The sequence below is a fragment of the Bremia lactucae genome (assembly GCF_004359215.1).
Source record: "Bremia lactucae strain SF5 chromosome Unknown BlacSF5_NotPlaced_200_SHOA01000120.1_2678225bp, whole genome shotgun sequence".
Taxonomy (NCBI): Eukaryota; Oomycota; class Peronosporomycetes; order Peronosporales; family Peronosporaceae; genus Bremia; species Bremia lactucae.
Window position 1 is genome coordinate 1,449,508 of NW_027152213.1, and position 26,636 is coordinate 1,476,143.

Here is a 26,636-nt window from a genome sequence, read left to right on the forward strand (position 1 = left end):
AACTCGCATGGAACTGCTTCAGGGAATACATCCCTGAATTCTATTAAATCCTCGTATAGAGGATTTCCCTTGAGTGACTCCCAAGATTGAGTACTGTATCTTTCAATCCGAGTCTTCACATCGAGGACACTTTCGTCCATCGATGAGCTGCTGAGAACCCGTTCGTTCTCTGCAAAAATTACCGCTGACCGAATGTCGGTTACGTAATCGTCCTCTGTGACGAGTACGCAGATCTGCTTGATTTTCCCACAATGCAGATCTCTCAAGAACCGCTTAGGTTCTAGGGTTGGTAATTGAGTTATCTCCGAAGTTAATTTCGGAGGCGCATACAGATCAAGATTAAAAGCGCCTACTCTCGATCCGTCATTAACCAAGACATTTAATGTCTCGGTTTCTTCCTGGGATTTATCCACAGGTTACCGAGGGATTAATCCCTCGGGATCTTGAAGTCTAGTTACTTATACTATTTGAAAAGATTTATCCTCAAGTACGTGAGGACCTCTTCCCTCACCGTCTTCCGAGTGTTATTGCGCTATCACAGTCGGGCCCTCTACGGTCAACTCTCTACTCGACCTAGGATCATCGTGTTGTCCTTTTGGGGCAACCGGTATACTCCTTGAATGTTGTCCGCTAGGCCTACCTTCATGTCTCAATCCACTCGATGGTGGACCCATGGTGCTGCCTGTTCATTAGCACAGCCTCCAGCAGCTGACTCCACAGTGTGATTTGTAATCACACTGTGATCTTGTGCAGTTGTACTAACGACCGTACCACAAGTGAGGCCATCGCACTCACTCGTAGTACATCCACACGCTTGTGGACGCTCCAAGACGTTCATCAGATGGCCATCTGATGAACAAGTGGCAGGCATCTTCACGGATCGATGCTGCCAGCTAATTCTTGGCTCATATTTTCTGAGTTAAGGTAAAATAGGATGACATCAAATTTGTCATCCAAATCCAGTACGATGAAATCATCGTCGTACTGTAAATCTTTGAACGTGTAGTGAAATTTCACTACGCGTTTCATCACTGTTATCGATGCGCCTGTCGCTAGACGCACCGTCATCCTCGTTGGAGAGATGTCGCGCTCAACATATTTGAGCCTACGACCCTCTAGTGACTGGCGACAAATAAAGTTATTCGACGCGCCGCAGTCCACTAGGGCTCTAAGTGACAAATCATTCGTCACTTTAAACTTCAAGGTGATGAGAGATACCTCATCACCAGATGCAGAGACACATAAAGATTGTGTGTCTGGAGCAACTTTAGTCAAAAAATTTGCAAATTCTCTTGAGGTTGCTGGATCAGTAGGGCGTTGCGCCCCTACTGACCCCGTCCATTTTTTGGCGGTCCGCCTCGCTGTTGCGATTTCGCAACAACGTCGGATCCGCGACCGATGCCCTTTTTGGCATACGATCCAAAATTACGTTCAGTACCTTTCGGTACTGGGCGTGAGGCACCACAGTCATGAGCGAAGTGTCCTAATTTTTGGCAGCGATGGCATTTCTGTGATCGCTTATTGTTCGAAATGCGAGGTTTCTCGCTCTCGATATAAGCAAGGTCCATAGGTTCTGGACATCCCAGCTCGTGTCGTCTTGGAGGACGATACGATGACGAATTAGCTTGAATTAGTCTCAAGCTTAAGTCCTCCTATTCCGCAACGGATATTGCTTCTTCAAGCGTATCCAGTTCCAAGCGGAACAGGTAAGTCTTTACAGGACCATCAGTAAGACCTTGCATGAACGCCGTAATCAACGTGTGTTCATGGACTGGGTTATTTGTAATACAACTCGCTAAGCGTCGTATGTGCTGGGCATATGCGTGAACATCACGCTTGCCTTGCTTGAGTTTCAAAAGCTCTGAACGAGCTCTGAACTCAGCCCAAGGCGATTCAAACGTCTGTTTGAGTTGGGCTTTAAAAGCCTCTAGCGACCCATAGACATATGGGTCGCGCAACTTAAGGCCAAGTGCCCACGTTTTGGCACGACCTGCCAAATTTGATTGAGCGAATGCGACTTGCATTTGCTCGTCGACGATGTGACGTGCCCTTATGGCATCGTCCAACTCGACAAATTATCTTAAGAGGGAGTATTCTTTGACTCTTCTATACTTAGAGATATCAAATTTTAGAGTTTCGAGACGACGCGTGTGCGTAATCCCAGGTACTGTGGCCTGTACCTGTTGCAACCTTAACAGTTCTACCTGTTGAGAGCCTTGCTGATTCGGCAAGGCTACCTTCTCTTTCATCTCGTCAAGTTCATGTTAGATGTGGAAAATGTGGTCCTTGGACGGCCTACAAAGTGCACCCAGGTGTAACGCGGCACTGCCGACTTGTACTGCTTCAGTACAAGTTCACTTCGTGCTGCTTCAGTTGCGAGTGGTGCCTTACGTTCCTTCACGTTTACTAGTACGTGCAGAGGAAGACTACTCTTTAAGACAACTTCCTTAAAGAGGATTAAATGAAAACTGTATTAATATAATTAAGTATCTCTTCTTTCTACCTGTTAATGCTAACTAAATTTTGAACTAATACTAAACATCGAGAGGTGGCAAGGCTTATGGTGCAGGGACTTGGTGAAGAAGCCCTGGCCAGGCTCCTAGGTAGTTCTCCTGAGCAACATGTTGCTCAGTTGGAGCAGTTGGAGGCATTCGTGCTCGGAAAGCGGAGGGCTGCATCCGAGGCACAGAGCCATGCTGCGGTGGAGTCCGTCACTCAGACTCAGGATCAGCTGAGGCATGAGCAGGCTCAGAGCGAGGCTCTCAAGAGGACTGTTGAGATGCTCGACCCAGCCGCATCAGCCGAGGCCCATTCGTATGGACCCGCCCAAGTACGATTGAGCTGTAGGAAACAGGATACAGTTGAAGTTTGAAGTGTCGCGACTCCTCGGGAGAGTCGCCAGCACGAATGACATAAATCAGCTCTGGGGGCGCCTGCTGAGAAGATGGAAAGATCTCAAGGTTAGTTAGGAAGACATTGAACTACCATGGATAATATACTCACTCTGCAATCTTCTCTGCCAGCCACAAACCAAAAGGTTATGAGCCCATACTCGTAAAACTTGGAACGGAGTGACACACGCACCCCTACAAGGTATAGCTAGCGCGATCCAAGCGCGCTTTCAAGGAACCTCACGAAAGGGGGCTCAGAAAATTCTGCACGATGTTCGATCACGAGGAAGACGGAGACTCAACCGTGATCGCACTTTTAAAAAGACTGAGTGATCGGATGGATGGCCTCGAAAGGCAGATCTCAACAAGTCCGTTGTCGACAACCGGCAACCGAGTAAGCCTGCAAGTCGTGCCCGCGAACGTGCCCCCGCTGACGCTACCAGGCGCTAGCGGTATCCAAGATGTTGCACGCCAGGGGGGACAACTCGCGTCAAGATTGACGCTAAACGATCTCCACCAGCAGGCACAAGTTGCTGCTGGCAACCAGTTTGCCCAAGGAAGCTTTTACACCCGCGCAGCTCGTGGCCAGCACGTGCCAGTAAGCCAGCCTCACAAAGGAATCATCGAAGAACAGTACCAGCGCGGCGTTGAACAGTTTGGACCTTCTTGGGTCGCAGTGCCAAGCAACAAGACGTCAAAGTTCATGATTCAATGCCTTACGGGTAACGAGCTTTACGTAGGACTGGGCAGTGGTTTTCGTGAATGGGCTTACAGTTTCCTTGAAGCACTGGAGATGGCCGAATTGGCGACTGGTTATCGCTGAAGAGAGCAAGTTAAAGTGAACAAGCTCGGGGAGTACCTCCAGATGGACTCAAGCGCTGCCGACTACTTCGTCAGAACGTAGCCACATGGTGGAGAATAAGCCTTCAATTGACGTACATGCTCGACGAGATGTACAAGGCTTTCCGCGTCGTGGTCACGCATGAGCAAGCATCCGCATTGTTTACGGAAGCTAAAATAACATTAAGAATGTGGCCACAACATCTGCTGTACCTGATGCATCTGGCTCGAGTAAGCGACTCAAGCGAACAGCTTATTGTGGATAACATCGTCAAATACGCCGCATCACACTTAAAGCACATGCTTATGATCCGATTTAACCCAAATCGTTGGACTACATTGCACACTAGCAAGAGTTAATAGCATGGGCACAAGAGGTCGTAGACGAACGGAGAAACGCCAAGAAGATGGGACGCGATGGTGTCGCAGCGATTGGAGAGACCCGTCAATGTTTTAATTGTGGAGCAGTCGGTCATACTCAATATGACTGTCCATCGTAGGTACACATAATGTACAAGCAGACCCAGACAAGGTAAAATCAGTAGAAGAATGGCCAATCCTAGGGCTCGCTAATTACTTGCATACATATAGCAAGAATTATGCTGAGCAAACTAAACCATTATCTGACTTCCTTTAAAAAGAAGCAGAATGGTTTTGCTTAAAAAAACAAGATGATGCGTTCACATCAGTGAAGCAATCTCTTGTAGAGGTACCGGTCTTGGCATTGCCAGACGCGGATAAGCCCTTTAGCGTCGTCTGCGATGCAAGTAATTTTGCAATCGGCAGCGCGCTCATGCAGAAGGATGACGACGGCGTCGAGCGTGTTATCTCTTATCAGTCCTGGCTTTCAAAAGCCGCCGAGCTGAATTACCCCGTGCATGACAAAGAGCTACTTTCAGTAAAGTATACTCTTGTCAAGTTTTGTGTGCACCTAGGGCACCGAACCATATGTGGTTTATACGGATCACGCATCACTGCGGACCGCAATAAACTCACCGCACCTCACGCCTAGAATGGCAAGATGGCTCACATTCTTCTCTGAATTTAATTTCAAAGTAGAATATAAGCCAAGTAAGCCGAATGTCTTGGCTGACGCAGACTCCTTCCTCCACGAGGCTTTGATCCATGGGTTCCAGTCTATTAGACGGTACTCATGGCCCGAAGAGCTTGTTCGGTAAATAGGCGTGCTAACACAAGCAGTCATAAAGTCGAACTCAGCGCATAGCGCTATGGCAACTGCCTCTTCGAAAGTTGCAAGATGATGTCGGAATAATTCCGTCCGGGCAACGCCCTCATTGACACCCCCGTTAAGATAGTTACGACATTTGCTTCTTGCACCGGGTCTTGATGCATAAATGCAATTAGAGTTCTCAACTGCTGGACATAGTCCTCTAGGGTTCGTTTTACCCTGTCGAGTCGCTAGGAGCCGTGCTCGCATGCGAAAAGCCTGATCAGGCGGTGCAAACATGCTGGTCATTTGCTGTTTCAGCGAATCCCATGAGGTAAAAGCGTCGATTATGGACATACTGCACAATAGTAAACACTCCATAGCCCTACCTCCGAGTTTGGAAATGGCCATAGCCACCTTTGCTGTTCTGGTAAGAGCAAGGCGGACTCAATGAATATCTCAATCTGCTTAATGCCAAAAGGAAGATTTTCTCCCTATTTCTTCCAAATGTCTTTACAGTGACAGCTAGAGAGCGAGCCTTTGGCTCTGAATCAGGAACAGAGATGTACCGGGTTGGCATAGATGCCGCAAGGTGATCTTATACCTGGCCTATCAGGGAGGATTTTCATATCGCATGAAGGCTTCAAGCCTTGCATGCAGGACCTCTGGTCCTTAGGATATAATGAAATCGACATGTTCAAGCCCAAATAAAGTTTTGAGCTTGTCATAAGCTGCGCGTTGCGCCTTTTAAAGTATTGGAAACTATTCCATTTTAACGAAGGCTTAGTCTTATAAAGACTCAGGCGCTTATTGACTACGAGTTTTACCAGGTGTAGCGGAGCTACCTCGCTCCTAAAGTTAGAGGAAGACTTCTAGACTCAGAGAGTCTCTGGATTCAATAGAACTAATGGTTGTAACAACTCAGGGAGTCGTACAAGCTTTAAAGCTTAATAAATCCTTAGAAAGGCTACTATCTCTTACAGATCAATGCGCAAGCCTTAGAAAGGCACTTAACGCTTTAATATCAAAAGGGGAATTGCACTTTATTCAATTTGAAGCCTTGCCCTAGCTAATTTAAAAAATAGATTTCGGCCGCCAGATTTATATTTGGCGGCGACCACATTCGTTACCCATAATATATGGGATTTAAGTAATTAACTATTTTAGAATAGGATAACGGGTATTTTACCAATATAGTAAATGTACCACAACAACGGTTCTCCAACCAATGTGTGCCCCATAACAGATTCCACACGACTGTACGATGACAATGTTCACGAATCACGCTGCGTCGATGCGCGCTTGATGATCACCATCGTCATACGCGTTGTGACGGGTCACAAAACACTTTCGTGCAACGAAGCGTGCAATACAATATGTTCTTCATATTAAATTGAGATGCATAATTTATTCTCCCGATATTAAGTAAATCAATTTCTTTCAGAATTCGCATACAAATTGGATCCCTTGTCTAAACTTATATATCCCTCTAAAATCTAACTAATACTTTAGATGGTAGAAAACAGACCGTCATGTTTTCATTGTTGAAAAAAATCCAGCAGATGGCAGGATGCAATCCCTAAAAAGAGATAGGGAAACGACTGGAAAGATGCCAGCGGTTCTTAGGATGTAAAAAGTTGCTACTCGACCGGCTCATGTTTCCTCTTGGCCACAAGCGCGCCAAATCTACAGCTTTTGGTAGTTATAAAAATAACTACTAGCTTCGATTATGTCTTTTCAAAGGGACTTGAAGCGCGAAAAGTGCGATAAATTTCTGAGCTTGGGATTTGAACCGTGTGTCTCACACGAATGGCACCACCATGTCATTTGGCCACGTCGTGACACTCTGCCTCTTTGTCCAGCCGAGAGGCAACCCCTTCCACTCGACCTAACTGTGCTCTCTCCAGTTCTGAGCTGTTACGCATAAATCCTCGGATTCCTTCTTTCGTTTTATATTAATACAATGCCAGTAACACAAAATCCGTTGCGAAAATTCTGAAACCTTTTAAGCCACTTGGTTCTTCGTACGACGTCGCTCCCACTGCGTAAAGCGACGGGGCGACCATACCTACTAAATGACATGGCGACTCGCCCTCCCAATCTGATCATCTCTAATAAATCCTACCGTTTGCTCTTCGCGTCGTTTGTACAAATTCAATCTAACCTTCAAGGTTATGTATTCTCAAAACCTCTTTCATCCTCTTAATTTCGCTCTCTCCCACTCGTTTTCTACCCCATATCATCTTTCCCAGTCATTTAGTCGACCTCGATATTAATAGAAAGAGGGCTTTTTTCTGTACGATGCGCGTCGTCCGTTGGGGGGGGTCGTACTCCGTGCAATCGTAGCGTTCGTACAGGCGACCAGCTGGCTCGACGCCCCTAAAGTCGCAACCACTCGACTGACTCTCGCGCTTCTCCCGCTGTCAGTCTTAAACCCCCCGCTTCTCGGCATGGCGCGTTCAGGGAGCGACGTCGATAGCGACGATGCCATGCACTCCAGCAAGCACTTGCAGCAGCAAAAGAAGCTCTGCGATGAAGCCATGGAGCTTGTCAACGCAGGCGTTGCCATGCAAAACGCGTCCCCTCCAGACGCTGCAGGTGCGGATGCCAAGCTCTCCCGTGCTGTCACGTTAATGGAACAAGCGCTCACGATTGAGTACCCGACGCAAGAAGAACGAGATGCCAGTCAACGATTAACCAATAAAATGAATCGGTACGTCAAAATGATTCGAAGTCAGCGTGAAAAAGGCTCCGCTGGTGGGGCCACCGGTCGTGCCCATAATACAAAAAACAACATTTTACCCATGGACAAATTACCTCCAACTTACAAGGTGATTGTCGAATTATTAACAAAGTACGTCCTGCAACGAATTTTTTAGTATCAATACGAAAGGATGAAACTTACAATGATGATTTTTTTTTATTTCTATAGCTCGTCGATTCTTGGGGATGTGTTTGAAAGTTTAAAAACGACCTTTGGATTTCAAGATGCCAATGTGGCAAATCAAAAGGAACATGTCATGCTCATGTTGACAAATTTTAAGCTTCAAGAAGATGAACCGAATCCTACAAATGTTGCAATTCAACGATTGGATTATCAACAAGAATTGGACATGGCAACAAAAGGTATAAAACGTTTTCATACACGTATTTTTGCCAATTATACGAAATGGTGCAAATACGTGTCCACGAAACCAGCTTTTACGAGTGATCCCGTAGTGGATATTGTCTTGTTTTTCTTAATTTGGGGCGAAGCGGGTAATTTTCGACAAATGCCGGAATGTCTTTGTTTTCTCTTGCATACGTCGTTACCTCAAGCTTCTTCACGTGGTGGTGGGAAACATCCAGGAGACTTTTTAAGTGAAATCATTCGACCCATGTTTGAGGAATTTCGAAAAGATAATGACAAGAAAACTGCCCGTGGAGCGCGTGCCCCGCATGCTGAAATCCGCAATTATGACGATTTTAATGAGTTTTTCTGGAGTAAAAAGTGTCTTAAATACACGCCATTGAATCTTCATGAAGCCTTTGGACAAGTGGATAAGAAAGGTCGTCCAAATGTAATTAAAAAGAGTTTTGTGGAAAAACGCACGTGGTTTCGAGCATTAATGTCGTTTCGACGAATTTTTTGCTTTAATTGTGCCCTCTTTCTTGCCGTGTGTGGATTTGCATTGAATATGGTCATGTATTGTCCCGATACGCCCATTTTGTATGGAGCCGACTTGAGTACGGGCGATTCCCGTGGGTTTACCGTCTTTGGAAAGAATTTTACGGCATCGGATGTTACAAGTATTGGGTCAGGCGATGGTGGGGAAGATAAAACCAACTCCGATACGGGTCCATCGTGTAATCAGCAAGTCTTGGCCACGTGTCTTGGTATGTCTTACACTAGTGGCGTGTTTGATGACATTCCGATTGATTTTAAAGCATTGCTTCAAATACTTCCATTCACGGATTGTGTCGAGAAAACCACTGGTCGATGTGGTTGTTATTTAGATCTCTTGGACAATTGTTTTGAAGAAAAAGGCGTGACCACGAAAGTCACGGAAGATGAATTGGCTTTCTCCGCGGCAAGTGAATTTGATCAAAGTCTGTGTGTCGTGAATTGGCGCGCTTCGGTGGAATCGATTATTAAAAAACCCGGTCCAGGGAAATTAAATTGTGAAATTTGTCAATTGGATTTGAAAGCTTTGATTACAAATGGCAAGATTGGCGAATTGTTTAGTGGTCTCTTGGAATTTGGAGATGGCACACCATTGTTACCAGGAGAGATCGATAATCCGAAACGAACCGACATGGGCGGATTAGCCATGGCCGCTGGTGGCGCGTGTTTAGTGCTTGTATTCGCGTGTGAATTCGTTAATAAAATGGTCTCTCGCGTGGGTTCGGGATACGTTGGTCGGTCTTTACCAGTGCCATTTCGTGCGTATTGTCGATATACGTGCTTTTGGCTCTTGCTCTTTATGTGCAAACTCACGTTTGATTATCAATACATGATCAAAGCCTTGGTCGAAACGACGTTGTTTATCTGGTATGCAAAAGAAGACGAATATTTGCCATATTCGAATTTCATCTTGCAAATGACGTTCCATAATATCGCATATATTCTCTTCTTATGGATTCCTGCCTTCTTTGTCTTTATGTACGACGCACAGATCTTTTATTCCGTCTTGTCGGTGATTTTTGGATCTTTTGCAGGATTTAATCTTCGCATTGGCGAGTTGCGTTCGTTTCGTGTCTTGCGATTGTCGTTCAAGTCCATTCCACGTATGTTTAATAAGAAGATTGTACCGAATATTCAAGACACGGCGGCCGACGGGAAAAAGACAAAAAAGAAAAAGAAGCAAGGTGACAAAGAAATTGCTGAGATGCCCGTGCGTCACTTTGAACGCGTGTCCATGGCTGATGGCATTAAACCATTGACTGTGAAAGCACAAATGTATTCGAATCTCTTGGATCAGAGTGGGGATCACTTGTATAACGAAGTCAAGACTCCAATGGATAAAGACGATGTGTCCTCTACAGGTCGACAGTCGCAATTAGGATCCGTTACCGGCGTGTCGGGAGCCGATTTTGAACGTACAATTGCCTTTGCAATGGCGTGGAATCGTTGTCTTGGAAGTCTTCGTGAAGCCGACGTAATTAGTGATCGAGAGCTGAATGTCTTGAGTTACTTGATTGATTCAAAAGATGCAGAAGATCGAAAATTGTACCCTCCAGCGTTCTTAACGGCCGGAAAACTTGACGAATCGTTGGATATTATTGTGGATTGTTCCGCCGTGTATGAGAAATTGAGTTCCGACAAGAAAAAGAAGGACAAGACGTTGCAAAAGATTGAAAATACCATGCGTGATCGATTAACCAAAGACGATTTACGAGTGGAATCGATTTTAGGATCGTACAAGTTCACGTCGCAAGCTGTGCGTTTCTTACTTGGTGATGAACATCGTGATTTAAATGAATGTTTTGAATTCATGGAAGAAATGGCGGCGCAAAAGTCGATTTTAAAAGGGTTGAATCTCAAGAGTTTACATGAATGTCGTGCCGCGTGTGCCGAGCTCATGAAAGCGCTCTTGGAAGTCCCTAAGACGACATCGGACAATAGTATCAAGTTTCAACGATCGCTTTATCGCGTGATTGATTGCGTCGAGTCGGTGTTGAATTGTATGAAAAAAATCTTGACGAAACAAGAACATTTGGTTCAAATTCTCACCAATACCCCTTTGAAACAAAGTTCGTTTTTCTTTCCAGGAGACGCACAACAGTATGCAAATGTCCAACTCCAACGTCTCGTGAATTCCGAGGCTGCATTGGATATTGTTTCGCGCGCGTATCAGCTCTTAACCGTTGATAATTTTGATGCGGAACCACGTTCGGAAGAAGGACGACGACGATTGCGTTTCTTTGCGAATTCTTTGTTTATGGACATGCCCGATGCCAAACCCATTCGAAAAATCCGATCCTTGACCGTATCGACGCCGTATTATAATGAAATTGTCATGTATTCCATTAAAGATTTGACAGTTCAGAATGACGATAGTATCAAATTATTGTACTATTTGAAAACCATTTATCCGTTTGAGTGGGAAAATCTCTTGGAACGTTTAGTAGCCAAAGACATGGAAGAAGCGTTGAAAAAGTATCCCGAAGACGTTCAAGCGTGGGCAAGTTATCGTGGTCAAACGTTAGCACGTACTGTGCGTGGTATGATGTATAATGAAGACGCGATACGGTTTTTACATTGGCTTGAAATTTGTGAGAATGAAGTGATGCATCAATTTGGATGTCCTTGTAACAAATGCAAGCGATTGGATGAAATGGTTGCGCTGAAGTTTAATTACGTCTGTACGTGTCAAATTTATGGAAAACAAAAGGATGAACAACGACAACAAGCGGCGGATTTAGAGTATTTGTTACGAAAACATCCGACATTGCGCATTGCGTACGTTGATGGTCCCAAGAAAATGAAAGAAGGACCGCCCAAGTTCTTTAGTGTCTTGATTCGAGCGGATGGGGAGAATATTGCAGAAGTCTATCGCGTCGAGTTACCAGGAAATCCGATTGTGGGGGAAGGCAAACCGGAGAATCAAAACCATGCCATTATTTTTTCACGAGGTGAATTATTGCAATGTATTGATATGAATCAAGATGGGTACTTAGAAGAAGCTTTAAAGATGCCGAATTTATTATCGACGAAAGATTCCGAGACGGCCAAGTATCCGCTTACAATTATTGGATTTCGAGAACATGTGTTTACAGGGGGAGTATCGAATTTAGCGAGTTTCATGTCGATTCAGGAATTGTCGTTTGTATCATTGGGGCAACGCATGTTGGCAATTAATCATGTACGGCAACATTATGGCCATCCGGATATTTTTGATAAATTATTTGCCATGGGGTGTGGCGGTACGGCCAAAGCGTCAAAAGGTGTGAATTTGTCAGAAGATATTTTTGCGGGGTTTAATAGTACCCTCCGAGGTGGTCGCATTTCGCATGAAGAATTTATTCAAGTAGGCAAAGGTCGGGATGTTGGCATGCAACAATTGGTATTGTTTGAAGCAAAATTGTCGTCAGGCGCTGGTGAGTGTGTGATTTCACGAGATGCCATGCGCATGGCGTCTCGTTTGGATTTCTTCCGTTTGCATTCGTGGTTTTATGGCAACTTGGGATGGTATTTTACCCAAACGATGACAGTCGTGGGTGTATACTTTTTCATTTATGGAAAAGTATACATGGCATTAAGTGGCATGGATAGTTTTTTCCTGGAAAAAGGAGGGTTAGGGATTGGAGGCACTTTAAACACTTCTTGGGCCATTCAATTTGGGTTCTTGTTAGTTGTACCTGTTGTTGCCGTCGTGGGTGTTGAGCAAGGGTTTCGTCATGGTGTGACGTACTTGTTGTGGAACATCATGACCCTCGGGCCACTGTTTTTCACGTTTCAAATGGGTACGCGGATGCACTATTTTGACCGCACTTTGATCCATGGTGGTGCCAAATACCGTGCCACGGGGCGTGGGTTTACCATTAAGCATGAAAAATTTGCGGAATTGTACCGATTTTACGCATTTAGTCACTTTTACCGGGCCGTGGAACTCATTTTTTTGCTCATGTTGTTCCGCATTTATGGGACGTTTTCCTGGTGCAATTGTTCTTGGACACAAGATGCGAAATTTTACAATTACTTTAAACCGTCGGATAATGACTGGAACACGCGATGTTATGCGAATTACTATCAAACGTGTGTCGAACCGACGAATCAAAACTATGGCGTCATGTCGTACTCGTTATGGATCATTGCGGCCACGTGGTTATGGGCTCCGTTCTTTTTTAACCCAAGTGGATTTGATTGGGATAAATTGATTGAAGATTATAATGATTGGCAAAATTGGCTTAAAACCACCAATGATTCGGCTGCGAGTTGGTCGGGATGGTGGTCCAATGAAGTGGAGTACCTTGAACACTCAACGAGAGGCTCCCGGGTAATGTCAATGATACGTAAAATGCGCTTCTTTTTCGTTGCGTACGGAATGTACTTGCAATTAGCATACAAGACATATTACGAAGACCGTGATTTAAAGATTGAAAAAGGTTCCATGATTTCGTATGCATTGACTGGCGCAATGTTTTTGATTATGATTTTATTATTATGTTGCGGGTACATTGCCAGTCGCGTGAAGAAGAAATTGACGTTTAAGCAAAAAAAGTTGCGCAAGATGAAATTTGTGCTTTCGTGTTGTGGCCTTCTTGTGGCCGGTGCGAGTTTGCTGATTGTGTCCATGACCAATTTGATGGAAATTAGTGTCATCATTTTGATTGCCGTCTACTGGTTTCTACAACTCTGTATCTACCGGAATCAAACCCATCACGTTGTCGTGCGTGCGATGGCACGATCGTACGATCGTTGGGTCGGGTGGATCATTTTTGGTCCCGTGCTCTTTATTGCCATGTTTTTGCCGTTTTTATCGTCATTCCAGCAGCGTGTGATGTTTAACAATGCCTTTACATCAGGGCTTGAAGTGTCGAAACTCTTTGCAAACGAAGCGGCATCGTCGACGAGCAAAGTTGTGAAAGTCAAGCGCGTGGCCAAGAAAAAGAAACGAAGTGATTAGATGAATCCTGCTTTCGATCGAGTGGAGCCATCGATTAGGGCATGGCGAACCGTTCCCTTTGTGTTTCCTTTTTTTCTATTATACATGTATTTTGTATGCTTGCACTTTCCAGTAACTCTTTAGGATAAATTCAACGAGATGGTATGCAACACGCCTTTTTCTTAAAAAAATCTTTGTTTTTTAGCATGAAACGTGCAAATGAACGTCGAGGAAAGGCAAGATCGCCACGAAAGGTTGCTGGAACGATTTTAGGTCGGTAAGAGGTACCCATTTTGGGGTGGCTAATTGGGAACGTTTGGCTACGCTTTTTTGAAAAGACTTATTTTGTGAATAATCGCAACGAGTAGAAACACGACTGAAGTACGGTACGAACCCTTTTGTAGAAGGTTAGTAATACCGTATGAAGTTGGACCCCGTCAAAAAAAAAAAGGATCTTTTTCCAATTATTACCTCTTAATGTCACACGCCTTTACCTTTTTATTTGCCCATCTATTTTTTGAAGCAGCTGCAGAAAATTTCACTACATTTATAATAAAAAAAACAGGACCCATCCGACGTCCTAAAATTAACAACTTTTGTCAGATGCAACAACGTTTCCAAAACAGATTGTCTGCAAGATATAATTAAAATCCAGCGTTCTAGAAAATAAAAGACCACGCGACATTCCGTCTTATACAATACAGTTGGGCGCGATCAAAGCATAAAACGTCAACACCGCCGTCGCGCTCAAGATGTCGCCACTTTCCTGGCGACCGGCGTGCGATCGTACGAAATGGGGTCGTTCACGACTGACCCAAATGGCGTTTCTATGCGCCGTGGCCTGTCTGGCTTGTTCTGATCGCCGCATTTGATGGGCTTTTGCCATCTAGGGATCGGTTTAATTGCACTGGCTTCTTGGCACGGGCGTTTCCAGCCTCTCCCCCGGAAAAGGCCACTCGGACAATATCCGGAATTTCTCTGCCATCATTTCCAAAGCCGATTGCTCTCGTGGCGAATACAGCGATGCTTCGCAGTGGCAACACGAATGGCAATGGCAGCGAGCGAGAAGGGAGCTCGGGGAGCCTCATGACCGAGGCATTGGAGCTGCAACGGCAAATGTGTGACGAAGCCATGAGTCTCGTAAATGCCGGTGTGGCCATGCAAAACGCATCGCCGCCCAATGCGATCGAAGCGGAGCGGAAACTCACGCGGGCCGTTGATATTATGGAGCAAGCGTTGAGTGTCCGGTACCGCTCTGTTGAGGAGAAAGACGCTGCCGATCGTTTAAATAATAAAATGATTCGGTATGTCAAGATGATTAAGAGCCAACGTGCCAAGAATTTGGTCGGTAGTGGTTTAAAAGGCCGGAATTTGATTAAGCACAATATCTTGGAGCTCGAACGACCGCCCGAGGTCTATACGCCCGTGCTTGAGTTGCTCAATCACTCGGCGCAATTAGGAGACATTTGTGACACTTTAAAACACGTTTTTGGGTTCCAAGAGAGTAGTGTGTTGAACCAAAAGGAACATTTGGTCCTTTTATTGACAAATTTTAAGGAACAGACTGGACAGGATGAAGACGGACCAAAAAAGAAGAAGAAAAAAGTGCCCAATACGACGGAAACGATTGATGACTATTTGCGGCAACGAGATCCGCAACTTGAACTTGATTTGGCCACAAAAGGCATTGCACGTCTTCATGGTCGCGTATTTACCAATTACAAAAAATGGTGCAAATATTTGTCGCAAAAACCCAAATTTACCACCGACCCTTTGGTCGATGTGGCCCTTTTTTTCTTAATTTGGGGCGAAGCTGCAAATTTGCGGCAAATGCCAGAATGTTTGTGCTTTTTGTTGCACACAATGTTGCCGAAAGTCACGAGTGGTGCCCAGGAAGAACCCGGTTTGTTTTTAACCAATACGATCAGTCCCATGTACTCGGAACTTCGTCGCGATAGTGACAAGAAAACCAGCAAAGGAGCCCGTGCCCCCCATCGTGAAATTCGTAATTATGACGATTTTAATGAATTTTTCTGGACCAAAAAATGTCTAAAGTACGATTATACCAACATTGGTGAAGCATTTGCCAATTATGACAAAAAAGGACGTCCTAAAATTGTCAAGAAGACATTTAATGAAACACGGAGTTGGACTCGGGCAATTATATCCTTTCGTCGGATTTTTTTTATGAATTGTGCTTTATTTTTAGCCACTTTGGGCTTTTCGATCAATATGGTTCTCTTGTGTCCCGATTCGGCCATTATGTATGGCGAAGACATTCAACCAGCTTCCGGATCGCGCGTATTGGAGATATTAGGTAAAAAGTATGCAGCCCCACCAGGAGCTCTTGTGGAGAATCAAGACGATACATTGTCGGATACTATTGAAACGGGTACGGGGGCAGGCAATCAGTGTTTGTATGCGAAACTCGCCACTTGTTTGGGTGTGCCTTTTTTCACATCGGCTTCGACGACATTTGGCACATTGCCACAAGATTTTCGAGAATTATTGCGATTAGTGCCCTTTACAAAATGTGTCGAAAAGACCGTGGGTCGTTGCAAATGTTATCATGATTTAATTGACGGTTGTTTTAGTGGCACGGGCAATGCCGACGAGATTTCTGGGGAAGGATCCGTTGCGTCGGTTGTGTATGATCAAAGGGAGTGTGCTCCAGCGTGGTTGGCGCAAGTCAAGAGTGTTTTGAATCAAGAAGGCGATGGGTTGTTAAATTGTGACATGTGTCAAATTGATATTACGAGTTTAGCGCAAAAACCAACGCGGTTGATGGATTTAATGCAAGGTTTGATTAATACGGGTCGATCGGATCAAGGAGCAATGGCACTCTTGGGCGGATTGGCAATGATTGGTTTGGTGTGTGTCTGTGAACTCCAGAACCGCTTTTTCTCGGGTATTGGAATGGGTTTTGTCGGTCGTTCCATGCCCGTGCCTATGAAAACGTATTGTCGATACACGTGTTTTTGGCTCGTTTTATATGTCGTGAAATTGATTTTTGATTATCAATTTGTGATTAAAACACTCGTGGAAACGACGTTGTTGGTCTATTCGGCTGAATCGTCGGATTATTTGCAATATTCCCATTTTATGCTTCAGATTACGTTTCATAATCTGTTGTATGTCTTGTTTTTATGGATTCCTGCGTGGATGGTGTTTCTATACGACGCACAGATTTTTTACTCGGTCTTGTCGGTCATTTACGGTTCGTTTGCAGGATTTAATCTACGTATTGGCGAGTTGCGATCGTTTCGGATTCTTCGGTTAACTTTCAAGTCCATTCCCGGTGTGTTTAATCGGAAATTAGTACCAAATATTGCCGAAGAACAGGCCAAGAAGAAGAAGAAGACGAAAAAGAATAAAATGGATAAAGATGAAATGGTTATGCCCGTGCGTCGATTTGAACGGATTTCCATGTCGCAAGGGTCAAAGCCATTGACGGTCAAGACGCAAAAGTACTCGAGTTTACTCGATCATCGCGACGACGAAGATGTGTATAGTGAAATGAAGACACCAAATGGCACGGATGAAGTCATGTCAATGCAATCGAGTCGATCGTCGAATATTGGTTCGATTACGGGTGTGTCTGGCGCCGAGTTTGAACGCACGATTCCATTTGCAATGGCGTGGAATCGTTGCTTGACGAGTTTACGGGAAGCAGATGTCATTAGTGATCGGGAATTAAATGTCTTGAGCTACTTGATTGATTCCAAGGATACAGTTGGTCGGAAATTGTATCCCCCGGCCTTTTTAACGGCGGGAAAACTCGATGAATCGATTGATATTGTACTCGAGTGTTCGGCATTGTATGAAAAGCTCAAGTCGGATAAAAAGAAGAAGGAAAAGGTGCTTCAAAAGATTGAAACGACAATGCGTGAACGATTAACCAAAGATGATTTACGTGTGGAATCGATTTTAGGATCGTATAAGTTTTCGTCGCAAGTGTTGCGGATTTTGCTTGGCGACGAACATAAAGAATTGGATGATTGTTATAATTTTATTGAAGAAATGGCGTCGCATCAGCAGATTTTAAAGGGATTGAAATTGGATACTTTGTATCACTGCCGCGCGGCGGCAGCCGAGTTGATGAAATCGATTTTAGAAGTGCCCAAGAAATCGACGGAAACGAGTATTAAGTTTCAACGGTCGTTGTATAAAGTCATTGATTCCGTCGAGTCGGTGATTAATTGTTTAAAGACTGTCTTGACGAAACAAGAGAATTTAGTTCAAATGCTGAATGATACGCCTTTGAAACCAAATTCCTTTTTTTTTCCCGGTGATTCGCAGCATTATGCCAGTGTCCAGCTTCAAAAGATTGTGAATGATGAAGCGGCGTTGGATATTGTTTCGCGCGCGTATCAGCTCTTGACTGTCGACAATTTTGATGCGGAACCACGATCGGAAGAAGGACGACGTCGATTGCGTTTCTTTGCAAATTCCTTGTTTATGGACATGCCGGAAGCCAAGCCAATTCGCAAGATTCGATCCTTGACGGTGTCGACGCCGTATTATAATGAAATTGTCATGTACTCGATTAAAGACTTGACGGCGCAGAATGATGATTGTGTCAAGCTGTTGTATTACTTGCAAACGATATATCCATTTGAGTGGGAGAATTTATTGGAACGGATTGTAGCAAAGGATATGACGGAAGCTTTGAAGAAAAATCCAGAAGAAGTGCAATTGTGGGCGAGTTATCGTGGTCAGACGCTTGCTCGCACAGTACGTGGAATGATGTACAATGCTGAAGCGATTCGGTTTTTGCATTGGCTTGAAATTGGCGAGAATGAACCCATGCATCAACTCTCGTGCTCGTGCAACAAATGTTGCAAATTGAATGAAATGGTCGATTTGAAATTCAATTACGTCTGTACGTGTCAGATTTACGGAAAACAAAAGGATGAGCAGAAGCAACAAGCTCAAGACATTGACTTTTTACTTCGCAAACACTTGAATTTGCGTGTCGCGTATGTGGATGGACCAAAGAAAGTGAAGGACGCACCACCAAAGTTTTTCTCCGTCTTGGTTCGTGCACAAGATGAAAAGATTGTGGAGATTTATCGAGTGGAATTGCCTGGGGATCCCATTATTGGTGAAGGCAAGCCTGAGAATCAAAATCATGCCATTATCTTTTCACGTGGCGAACTCTTGCAGTGTATTGATATGAATCAAGACGGATACTTGGAAGAGGCTTTAAAAATGCCCAATCTCTTATCGACCATGGATCGGGGCACAGAAAAACGTCCATTGACTATTATTGGCTTTCGTGAGCACGTGTTTACAGGCGGAGTGTCGAATTTAGCGAGTTTCATGTCGATCCAGGAATTATCGTTTGTATCGCTTGGACAACGAATGTTGGCGTTGTTTCACGTGCGTCAACATTATGGGCATCCCGATATTTTTGACAAATTGTTTGCCATGAGTTGTGGTGGAACCGCCAAGGCATCCAAGGGGATTAATCTCTCGGAAGATATTTTTGCTGGTTTCAACAGTACGCTTCGAGGTGGTCGTGTCTCGCACGAAGAGTTTATTCAAGTCGGTAAAGGTCGTGACGTTGGCATGCAGCAATTGACGTTGTTTGAAGCAAAGTTGTCGTCTGGAGCGGGTGAAGCGGTGATTTCGCGGGATGCGATGCGCATGGCGTCACGTTTGGACTTTTTCCGGCTTCACTCGTGGTTTTATGGAAATTTAGGCTGGTACTTTACGCAATCGTTGACGGTCGTGGGTGTCTACTTTTTTATCTATGGCAAGGTGTACATGGCTCTCAGTGGCATGGATAGCTACTTTCTTGAGAAGGGTGGTCTTGGAATTGCTGGGACTTTGAATACGTCGTGGGCCTTTCAATTTGGTTTCTTGCTCGTGGTGCCCGTGATTGCTGTTGTTGGTGTTGAACAGGGCTTTCGTCATGGGTTTACGTACCTCATTTGGAACGTAATGACGCTTGGTCCGATATTCTTTACGTTTCAAATGGGTACTCGAATGCACTACTTTGATCGTACGTTGATTCATGGCGGAGCCAAGTACCGTGCAACGGGTCGTGGTTTTACAATCAAGCACGAGAAATTTGCCGAGTTGTTTCGATTTTATGCATTTAGCCACTTTTATCGTGGCGTCGAGCTCTTTTTCTTGCTCTTGATGTTTTATGCTTATGGCACGTTTTCGTGGTGCAATTGTTCATGGCGATTAGATGAGGATTTCTACAATAATGTCGAACCGACGGACCTCGAGTGGCGATCGCGTTGTTATGATGATCATTACCAAACGTGTGTCTTGCCAACGAATCAAAATTACGGCATTATGTCGTATTCGTTGTGGATTATTGCTGCGACGTGGATGTGGGCTCCGTTCTTTTTCAATCCCAGTGGCTTGGATTGGGACAAGGTGATTGAGGATTACAACGACTGGCAGAATTGGTTACGAACGACAAATGACTCGGCAGATAGTTGGTTTGGATGGTGGTCCAATGAACAGGAGTACCTTGAACACACGACACGCGGTGCTCGGATTATCACTGGAATTCGCAAGCTCCGCTTTATCTTGGTCGCCATTGGTATGTATTTAAACATGATGTACAATGCGTACTTTGAACGTCCGAATCGAGTCATTACGACCGACGACAATATGCTGACGTATGCATTATCAGGCTTGGTGCTTGTGTTGTTTGCGCTCTTGATTTGCTGTGGATACATTGCAAGTCGCGTGACGAAGAAAATGTCGATGAAACAGCGCAAACTTCGCAAGATGAAATTTTTACTCTCATGCTGCTGTTTTGTCATTTCGTTATTGAGTCTTGCTGTCTTGTCGGTTGGGAATTTATTTGCGATTTTCACGCTTTTGTCGTTGGCCGTGTATTGGTTTATGCAAATGTGCATTCTACGGCTGCAGTACCACCATATTGTCGTGCGTGCACTCGCTCGTGCGTACGATCGGGCCGTGGGGTGGATTGTATTTGGACCGATTATGATTGTGTCGATGTTTCTCCCTTTCATTTCGTCGTTTCAGCAACGGGTCATGTTTAACAATGCCTTCACCTCGGGTCTTGAGGTATCGAAACTCTTTGCCCACGATGTGGCCCCAACGCAAGTTGTCAAGGTCAAGCGCGTTTCAAAGAAGAAGAAAAACCGCGAGGAGTAAAGCAAAGGTCATGGTGCTAGGTATTCTCGGAGGTTAGCTCGGGGAACAACTAGTCTAGCTATTTTATAACTTCATAGAACAATACTCTTACCTTGTTCTCTGCCTTACTTTTGTGTCTTTAAGAGTCTGCTATGAAGAGAGAGGAATATAAAAAAACAAGTGTTGTTAGTATACTTTTATCGTCACGAACATTTCCTACGACTAATTTTGCATTCGTGTGAGATCCGGAGTCGAAACAACATGACGCATGCCCCCAAGGTCCGCAGATCGAGTGTTTATCCCATTATGTGAATTCACAAGATTCTGTAGATTAAATGGAGCAACGCTTCTTGATGTCGTCGAAGGTACTCGATCTCGGTTCGCATCTATTTTAAAGCGACCAAGAATTTCAGAAAATTTTTGCGTATCCGGTCGAAAACGTTTAAGATCCAAACGTCGTTGCGAATCGCCATTTGCATTGCATTTTCGAAACTCGGGATTGTCACGATTTTTAAGTTCCATTGTCGATCGCGATCGCATGGCTGGCATTGTGAGTTCTTGTAAAGGAGACAAGGCGTCAGCAGGTTGATCCTTGTCGTCTCGTATCTCGGTAGTGTCGCTTTCGATGGATGTTAACGTATTGCTTCGGGGACGTCGCGCGCTTTCATCATCTTGCGAACATCGACTACTTAAGTCACCTTTTGGAGCGCTTCCTATTAACAGTCCTCCGACATTGTTGAGCCCTACAGTGACCTCTTTAATCCGCATCACGTCAAATTCGTCAGCATCGACTTCATTATCAATTTCAATGGCCATGGCGCTTTCAATATTGCCTCGCGACATTTGCGTCGTGAGACTCTGAATTGCGTCTTCAATTGCATGCATCCACTGCTCTTGACGCCCCCATGTATCCGTAAGCACAATAAAATTCTTGTACCCCTTGGAAGAGAATTGAAGACCATGCGCACCACTGCCCGGACCCTCTGTGACTCCAAAACTGTACCACTTTCGAACTGACGTGGGAATGATCCATTTCATTCGATTCGTCCAATTGGCACTCTGAAGGGTATCACAGTACCAGAGTTTATCGCACACTTGACACAACCCGAAGAAGGTGATAGTAAAAGTGAGGGCATGAAACGGCATGGGGACAGGAAATTGAATAAAAGAGCTCACACGAGTGGGCTCAGGAATGGGGATATGGTCGTGAATTTTATCCTTCTTGTACATAAAACCCGTAATGAATTCATCCGTGTACGTGACTTTGCAGTAATGACTCGCAGCATCCGAGAAAATCGTCTCCAAGTAGCCGGTATACTCATCGACGTCAGCATTCGAGAGCGCTGTCCCAACATACTCAATTGCACTTTGTTTTAATTTCAAACATCCGTGGCACAACGGTGCATGACGCTGACCTAGAGGTAGCATTTCCAGACGGTTCTGCTCTGCGAGTACCTTTTCAAATTCCACCCACTTTTGATGCTGCGATGTGAACTTTCGCACGACATCTTGACACGTGATTGTGGCTGATTCGCTCTTCCTGTTCGGGGTGCTTTATACGGCCAATAAAAAACAAACAATTAATTAATTTCAGAGGATTACACAGCAGCGCTTGTTAAACGATCGACAACGTACTTTGTAAGAGTGAAAACACTATTCGCAATGGTCGTCATATGACCCTTATATTGCACATTCTCATCATACGCACGAATGACAAAGTCGAGAATATTGGCATCTTCAATAAAGAGGCTGTTGAGCAATGGAGACGACGGCAACCGCTTTTGATCTGGATCCATCAAGACAAAACGAATGACGTCCGTAAGGGTGTGGTGAAGCATACTGTTGTTTGGATGCGATCCGTAACACGCTAGCAAACACGGCATTAAGCCAAAATCTGCTAGCAATCGGTCAATGTCGCCACTTTGCAAAAACACACAGCGCTTTAGAAAGGTAATTATATGTAACAAAGCAGACCCCTTCGTGTTCACAGCCTTAATGCTTCCCGGATTATGTAAAATGGACATGACACGAAGCGCAGGTACGTCAGATGTCACCACTGCCCGACATAATTTCACAATTGTTTCTATTCGGGGAATCAAAGCATTTATAACATATACATTGACCGTCTTCAAAAGACCTTCAACACCAGTTACATCGCGTTTTTTCTTGTGATAGCCCAGTGTGCCGAGCAACATCATGATGATAGACAAAGCACCACCTTCACGAATCACAAGCACCGTGCATCCATGTGTACATTGACGACAAACTTCTGCGAATCCTAAATCGAGCAATGTTCCAAACGAAACGTCCGTCGTATTGAGTAAATAAATTAGTAATGACTTTAACAATTCGTTGTGATGAAGCGGAAAGTGCTGATCAGTGATTAACGGCAACGAGTGGTCAGTGTTCTCCACAAAAGTAGCAACATTGTTCATAATGTAGACCGAAGGTGGGTAAATGATATAGTTGATCAAGGAGCAAATATTTTCAACTGAGTCTCGCTGAAAAGCTGTTCCGACACCCCAGCCTAATGTTCGTTGCCATGAGTACAGGCGCGTAAACAAGCAAGCGAACATGCGACTCTTTTGCACATTAATCTGGCCAGTCTCTGACATATCGGAGTAAAGCAGCCACACAACAGTGTCACGAATGGAATCAAGTCCAATGTGGCAGACCAGCCAAGGCACGACAAATGCTCCATCTTCAGCAAGAAACTGCCAGACGAGCTCTCCAAGATTTTGATTTACAATAAGGTGATTTACAACCTTGCAAAATAGTACCAGCAGCACTTCATCGAGTGAATCGGCAGTACAAACAAAATTAAAGAGCACTTTCAAGTACCCGGACGAAGTCGTGATATCGTAAGCGTCCCCAGCGTTTGGTGTCCAGTCAGCTCCTCCTGGTCTGTAGCTTTTCTGGAATATCTTGGGCGAATACCACAGCGCAACTTCGCTACAGAAATGCTGAACAGTGTATTTACCGTAGTAAAGATCATTAGTAGGGTCTGATTCAGAAGACGTGACCGGCACCGTAAGCAAGCGAAAGACTTCATAGATAATTCGAGGCTGCTCGAGCCAAACACTCGACTTATGCTCTCGAATCATTTCACGGTACAAAATGTCAACCGACATGGAGTTATTCTTTGCAATCTGTAATAAATCTTGTAACGTTGAATCTGTCATAGCCACCGTATCTTCAATTTTGCGCCGATGATTCTTCACCGATTCCTATTTAAAAAGTAAAGTTTATCAGATGTTTGATGAAAGTTCTTTGCGACATAAGAGTACTTACACTTTCTGCTTGCTCACGTAATAAATCTTCAATGTCAGTATGGCCAGCCAGGCGAGCCAAATGCTCTGCTGTCTTACCCTCGCGCTACAAGATTCATCATGCGTTATAAGTACACGAACAAGCGTATAATGACAGCCATCACCTACATCCTTTGCGAGCAAATTCGCTCCTTCTTGGACAAGAATCGTAACACAGCCTAAATTTCCAGCGCGTGCAGCTTCCATTAAAGCAGTGGTTGAATTCGGCTGCACGAATCAACAGTGTGAATTAAAATTCTGCTCATTCCATGCTGCAAATTTCAAAGTCCCGACCATTGACGTACACTTTGAGTTTCAAGGTCCGCACCGCCTCGTATCAATATCAAGCAGCATTTTTCGAGACCACCGCGTGCTGCAATATGAAGCGCCGTGGTACCACGATTCTATATCAATAGAACGTACAATACAAATTCACAATAATGATCAGCACACAGCCATTTCAATAGTAATTCATCCTTTACTAACTCGATTTCGGGACAAATTGATTCTTGCTCCTTTCTTGATCAAGAGTCTCACGCAAATCAAATGACCATCTCGTACCGCAACCATCAACGCTGTCATACCATGCACCTAACAATAAAAAAAGTCACTTTTGACATGCAAAACCAATCGCCTATACAATAGCCACTCCTCACATCTTCCAAGTCGAGACTCGCCCCAAACATCATCAAAGCTCGTGCTGCTTCCACATTACCAACCGAGCAAGCAACCATCAAAGGCGACACCCCCGTCGGCTATCCATTGCATACAAATTTATCCTCCATCAGTCATAGATGACCATCTATGAAACTACATTGACTTGTACCTTTTGCTCATCCATTTTCACGCCCACACTATGTAGAATTTCAATACAATCCACATGTCCATTCTCTGCCGCATCACACAACGCCACTGCCTTGGGTATATTCTATAGATCACAATTGAAAGAGCCATGAAGTGTGATGGAGACATTGTATATACCAAAACCCTCGTACCTCAACGACACACCCCGTCGTATCGATGTCTAATAAATGCCTTAGCAATTCCACGTCCCCTGCACGTGCTGCTGTCTGGACACCAAAGTAGACGTCGTCAGACACGACATGCTTGCACGCGTGTTCTTTATAAAGCAATTCAATGGCGAGTCGCTCGGGTTTGTCTGCGATTAATTGATCGGCATGGTACTTGGACAAGAGTACAATTGGAATTGACACAGCCTGACGACCTGATGAATGAAAGCCATCGAATAGCGATTGAATCGCGTGACGAGTGTCTGTGCGCTCGATAAAGACAATCCCCGTGACTCCTGCGGCCAGTAGACGCCGTACAATGTCTGGAAAATGAACACGCCCGCCACGTTCGACCACGGCAATGTTTCCGAGTAATTCAGCTTTGTTTACTAGCTCTCCATCGGCCTTCGGTGGATTGGTAAACACAGCATTTCCTGATACCACGCGCGGCACGCGGTCGTAACGATAGCTTGACGGCTCGGCAAAGTGGTAACTGCTTGCGGTCACGACGGCATGAAGAGGAGCGTCATGATCTTCTTCGATCTGTTGCTTGCAACTATGCTGCCAGCTGACAAAAGGCACGCCGTCGCCGCGCGAAGTGCTGGCCGTGGACTGCTCGTTGCCCATGCGGGCGGTTTAACGTAATGGGTGAGTATCAAGAGTGATGGTCACTGAAATCTTTGTATAGGTTACGAAGGACTTGGCAGCGAAATGTCGCGACTTAATGCGGAAACGACTAGACAATGACGCAAAAGGAATTGCAAGTTGAAGAGAACTACCAGTAACCTCTCGCCGCGGTGAACTTTTTACTGAATACCACGGGCTATGCTTAGCTCGGCAGTTGAAAAAAAATCGTGTGATTTAATGGGAAGCAACACGGCTTTCACTGCACACTACCGTATACAACAGCTGACTCTTTCTTAACACTGTGCATCACGCGAATGGGCTTAATCAAATGGGTAACTACTAGAATAAAGGAGCGATGTCTATCGGATCCATGGCATAATTCATTATCTGTCGAGCAAATTCGAGTTGGAGACGGCGTGAGCTCCCAATTTAAGAGCAGATATTATGACAGGACCTTCGAAGATCTTTCAAATGAAAAATAAATATATATTTCTCTTCTACGTTTTAATTAGCCGGTCGCTTAGAAAAATGTATCATATGTAAATTTAGCATTACTACAATATTTCTAATATAATCTAATAAAAATTTACCAGCTTCCAATAATTTTCATGATTTACTCACAATTTGCAGTGATGATTTAAACTCGCGACATTATAACTGACAATCATGAAAACAATGGAGTTTAAATTCACCTACGGAATCCGCCCGACGCAGCCAAGTCGCAAATAATTATAAACTTGAATCAAGGAAACGAAAAAAAAAAACATTTTTTGCATGGGGCAACTTTATTAATACATTTTGAAAAAATGCTTTCTTTGACTATTGCAGAGAATTAAGTTATAATTTCTAGCTGCAATCAAAACTGCGAGGCTTCATCGCGAAACTGCTGCAAAGGTTATACGTGAAGCGAGAATACAATGGGTTATTAACGAATTGACGTCCGAGATGGACCTTAACGATAGCAATTTCACATGACAGCTGGGAGCCTCGTTCCCAGCTGATTGCTGACGTTGAGGACTTCGTCCGTCAGTATGACGAGTTTGCCTTGGTGCTCGACTCAACTAAATCGACAACCTATT

General features: G+C 44.5%; 3 protein-coding genes across 3 annotated transcripts; 2 read left to right on the forward strand and 1 right to left on the reverse strand.

Moving 5' to 3' along the window:
* Positions 1–3,162: 3,162 nt before the first annotated feature.
* Positions 3,163–3,714, forward strand: CCR75_000613 (uncharacterized protein; the record flags this gene model as incomplete). The annotated part of the gene is made up of 1 exon (XM_067958720.1): positions 3,163–3,714. The coding sequence occupies one exon, from the start codon at positions 3,163–3,165 to the stop codon at positions 3,712–3,714; it is 552 nt and encodes a 183-aa protein (XP_067814394.1).
* Positions 3,715–7,349: 3,635 nt separating this feature from the next.
* Positions 7,350–20,633, forward strand: CCR75_000612 (uncharacterized protein; the record flags this gene model as incomplete). Its single annotated transcript, XM_067958719.1, has 3 exons — positions 7,350–7,753; positions 7,832–13,500; positions 14,509–20,633. The coding sequence occupies 3 exons, from the start codon at positions 7,350–7,352 to the stop codon at positions 20,631–20,633; spliced, it is 12,198 nt and encodes a 4,065-aa protein (XP_067814366.1).
* CCR75_000611 (uncharacterized protein) lies at positions 14,511–26,147 on the reverse strand. The gene is made up of 9 exons (XM_067958718.1): positions 24,916–26,147; positions 24,747–24,848; positions 24,577–24,675; positions 24,407–24,511; positions 24,226–24,324; positions 24,050–24,148; positions 23,904–23,987; positions 22,248–23,839; positions 14,511–22,164 (listed from the first exon to the last, which is right to left on the reverse strand). The coding sequence occupies exons 1-9, from the start codon at positions 25,555–25,557 to the stop codon at positions 20,835–20,837; spliced, it is 4,152 nt and encodes a 1,383-aa protein (XP_067814369.1). The 5' UTR covers positions 25,558–26,147; the 3' UTR covers positions 14,511–20,834.
* Between the last annotated feature and the right edge of the window lie 489 nt (positions 26,148–26,636).

Coding starts and splice junctions, on each gene's coding strand:
- CCR75_000611 (XM_067958718.1), bottom strand. CDS start 25,557: ATGGGCAACGAGCAGTCCACGGCCAGCACTTCGCGCGGCGACGGCGTG. Junction 24,512..24,576: donor CGAGTCTCGACTTGGAAGAT/GTGAGGAGTGGC, acceptor TTTTATTGTTAG/GTGCATGGTATGACAGCGTT. Junction 24,325..24,406: donor TCAATTTGTCCCGAAATCGA/GTTAGTAAAGGA, acceptor CTATTGATATAG/AATCGTGGTACCACGGCGCT.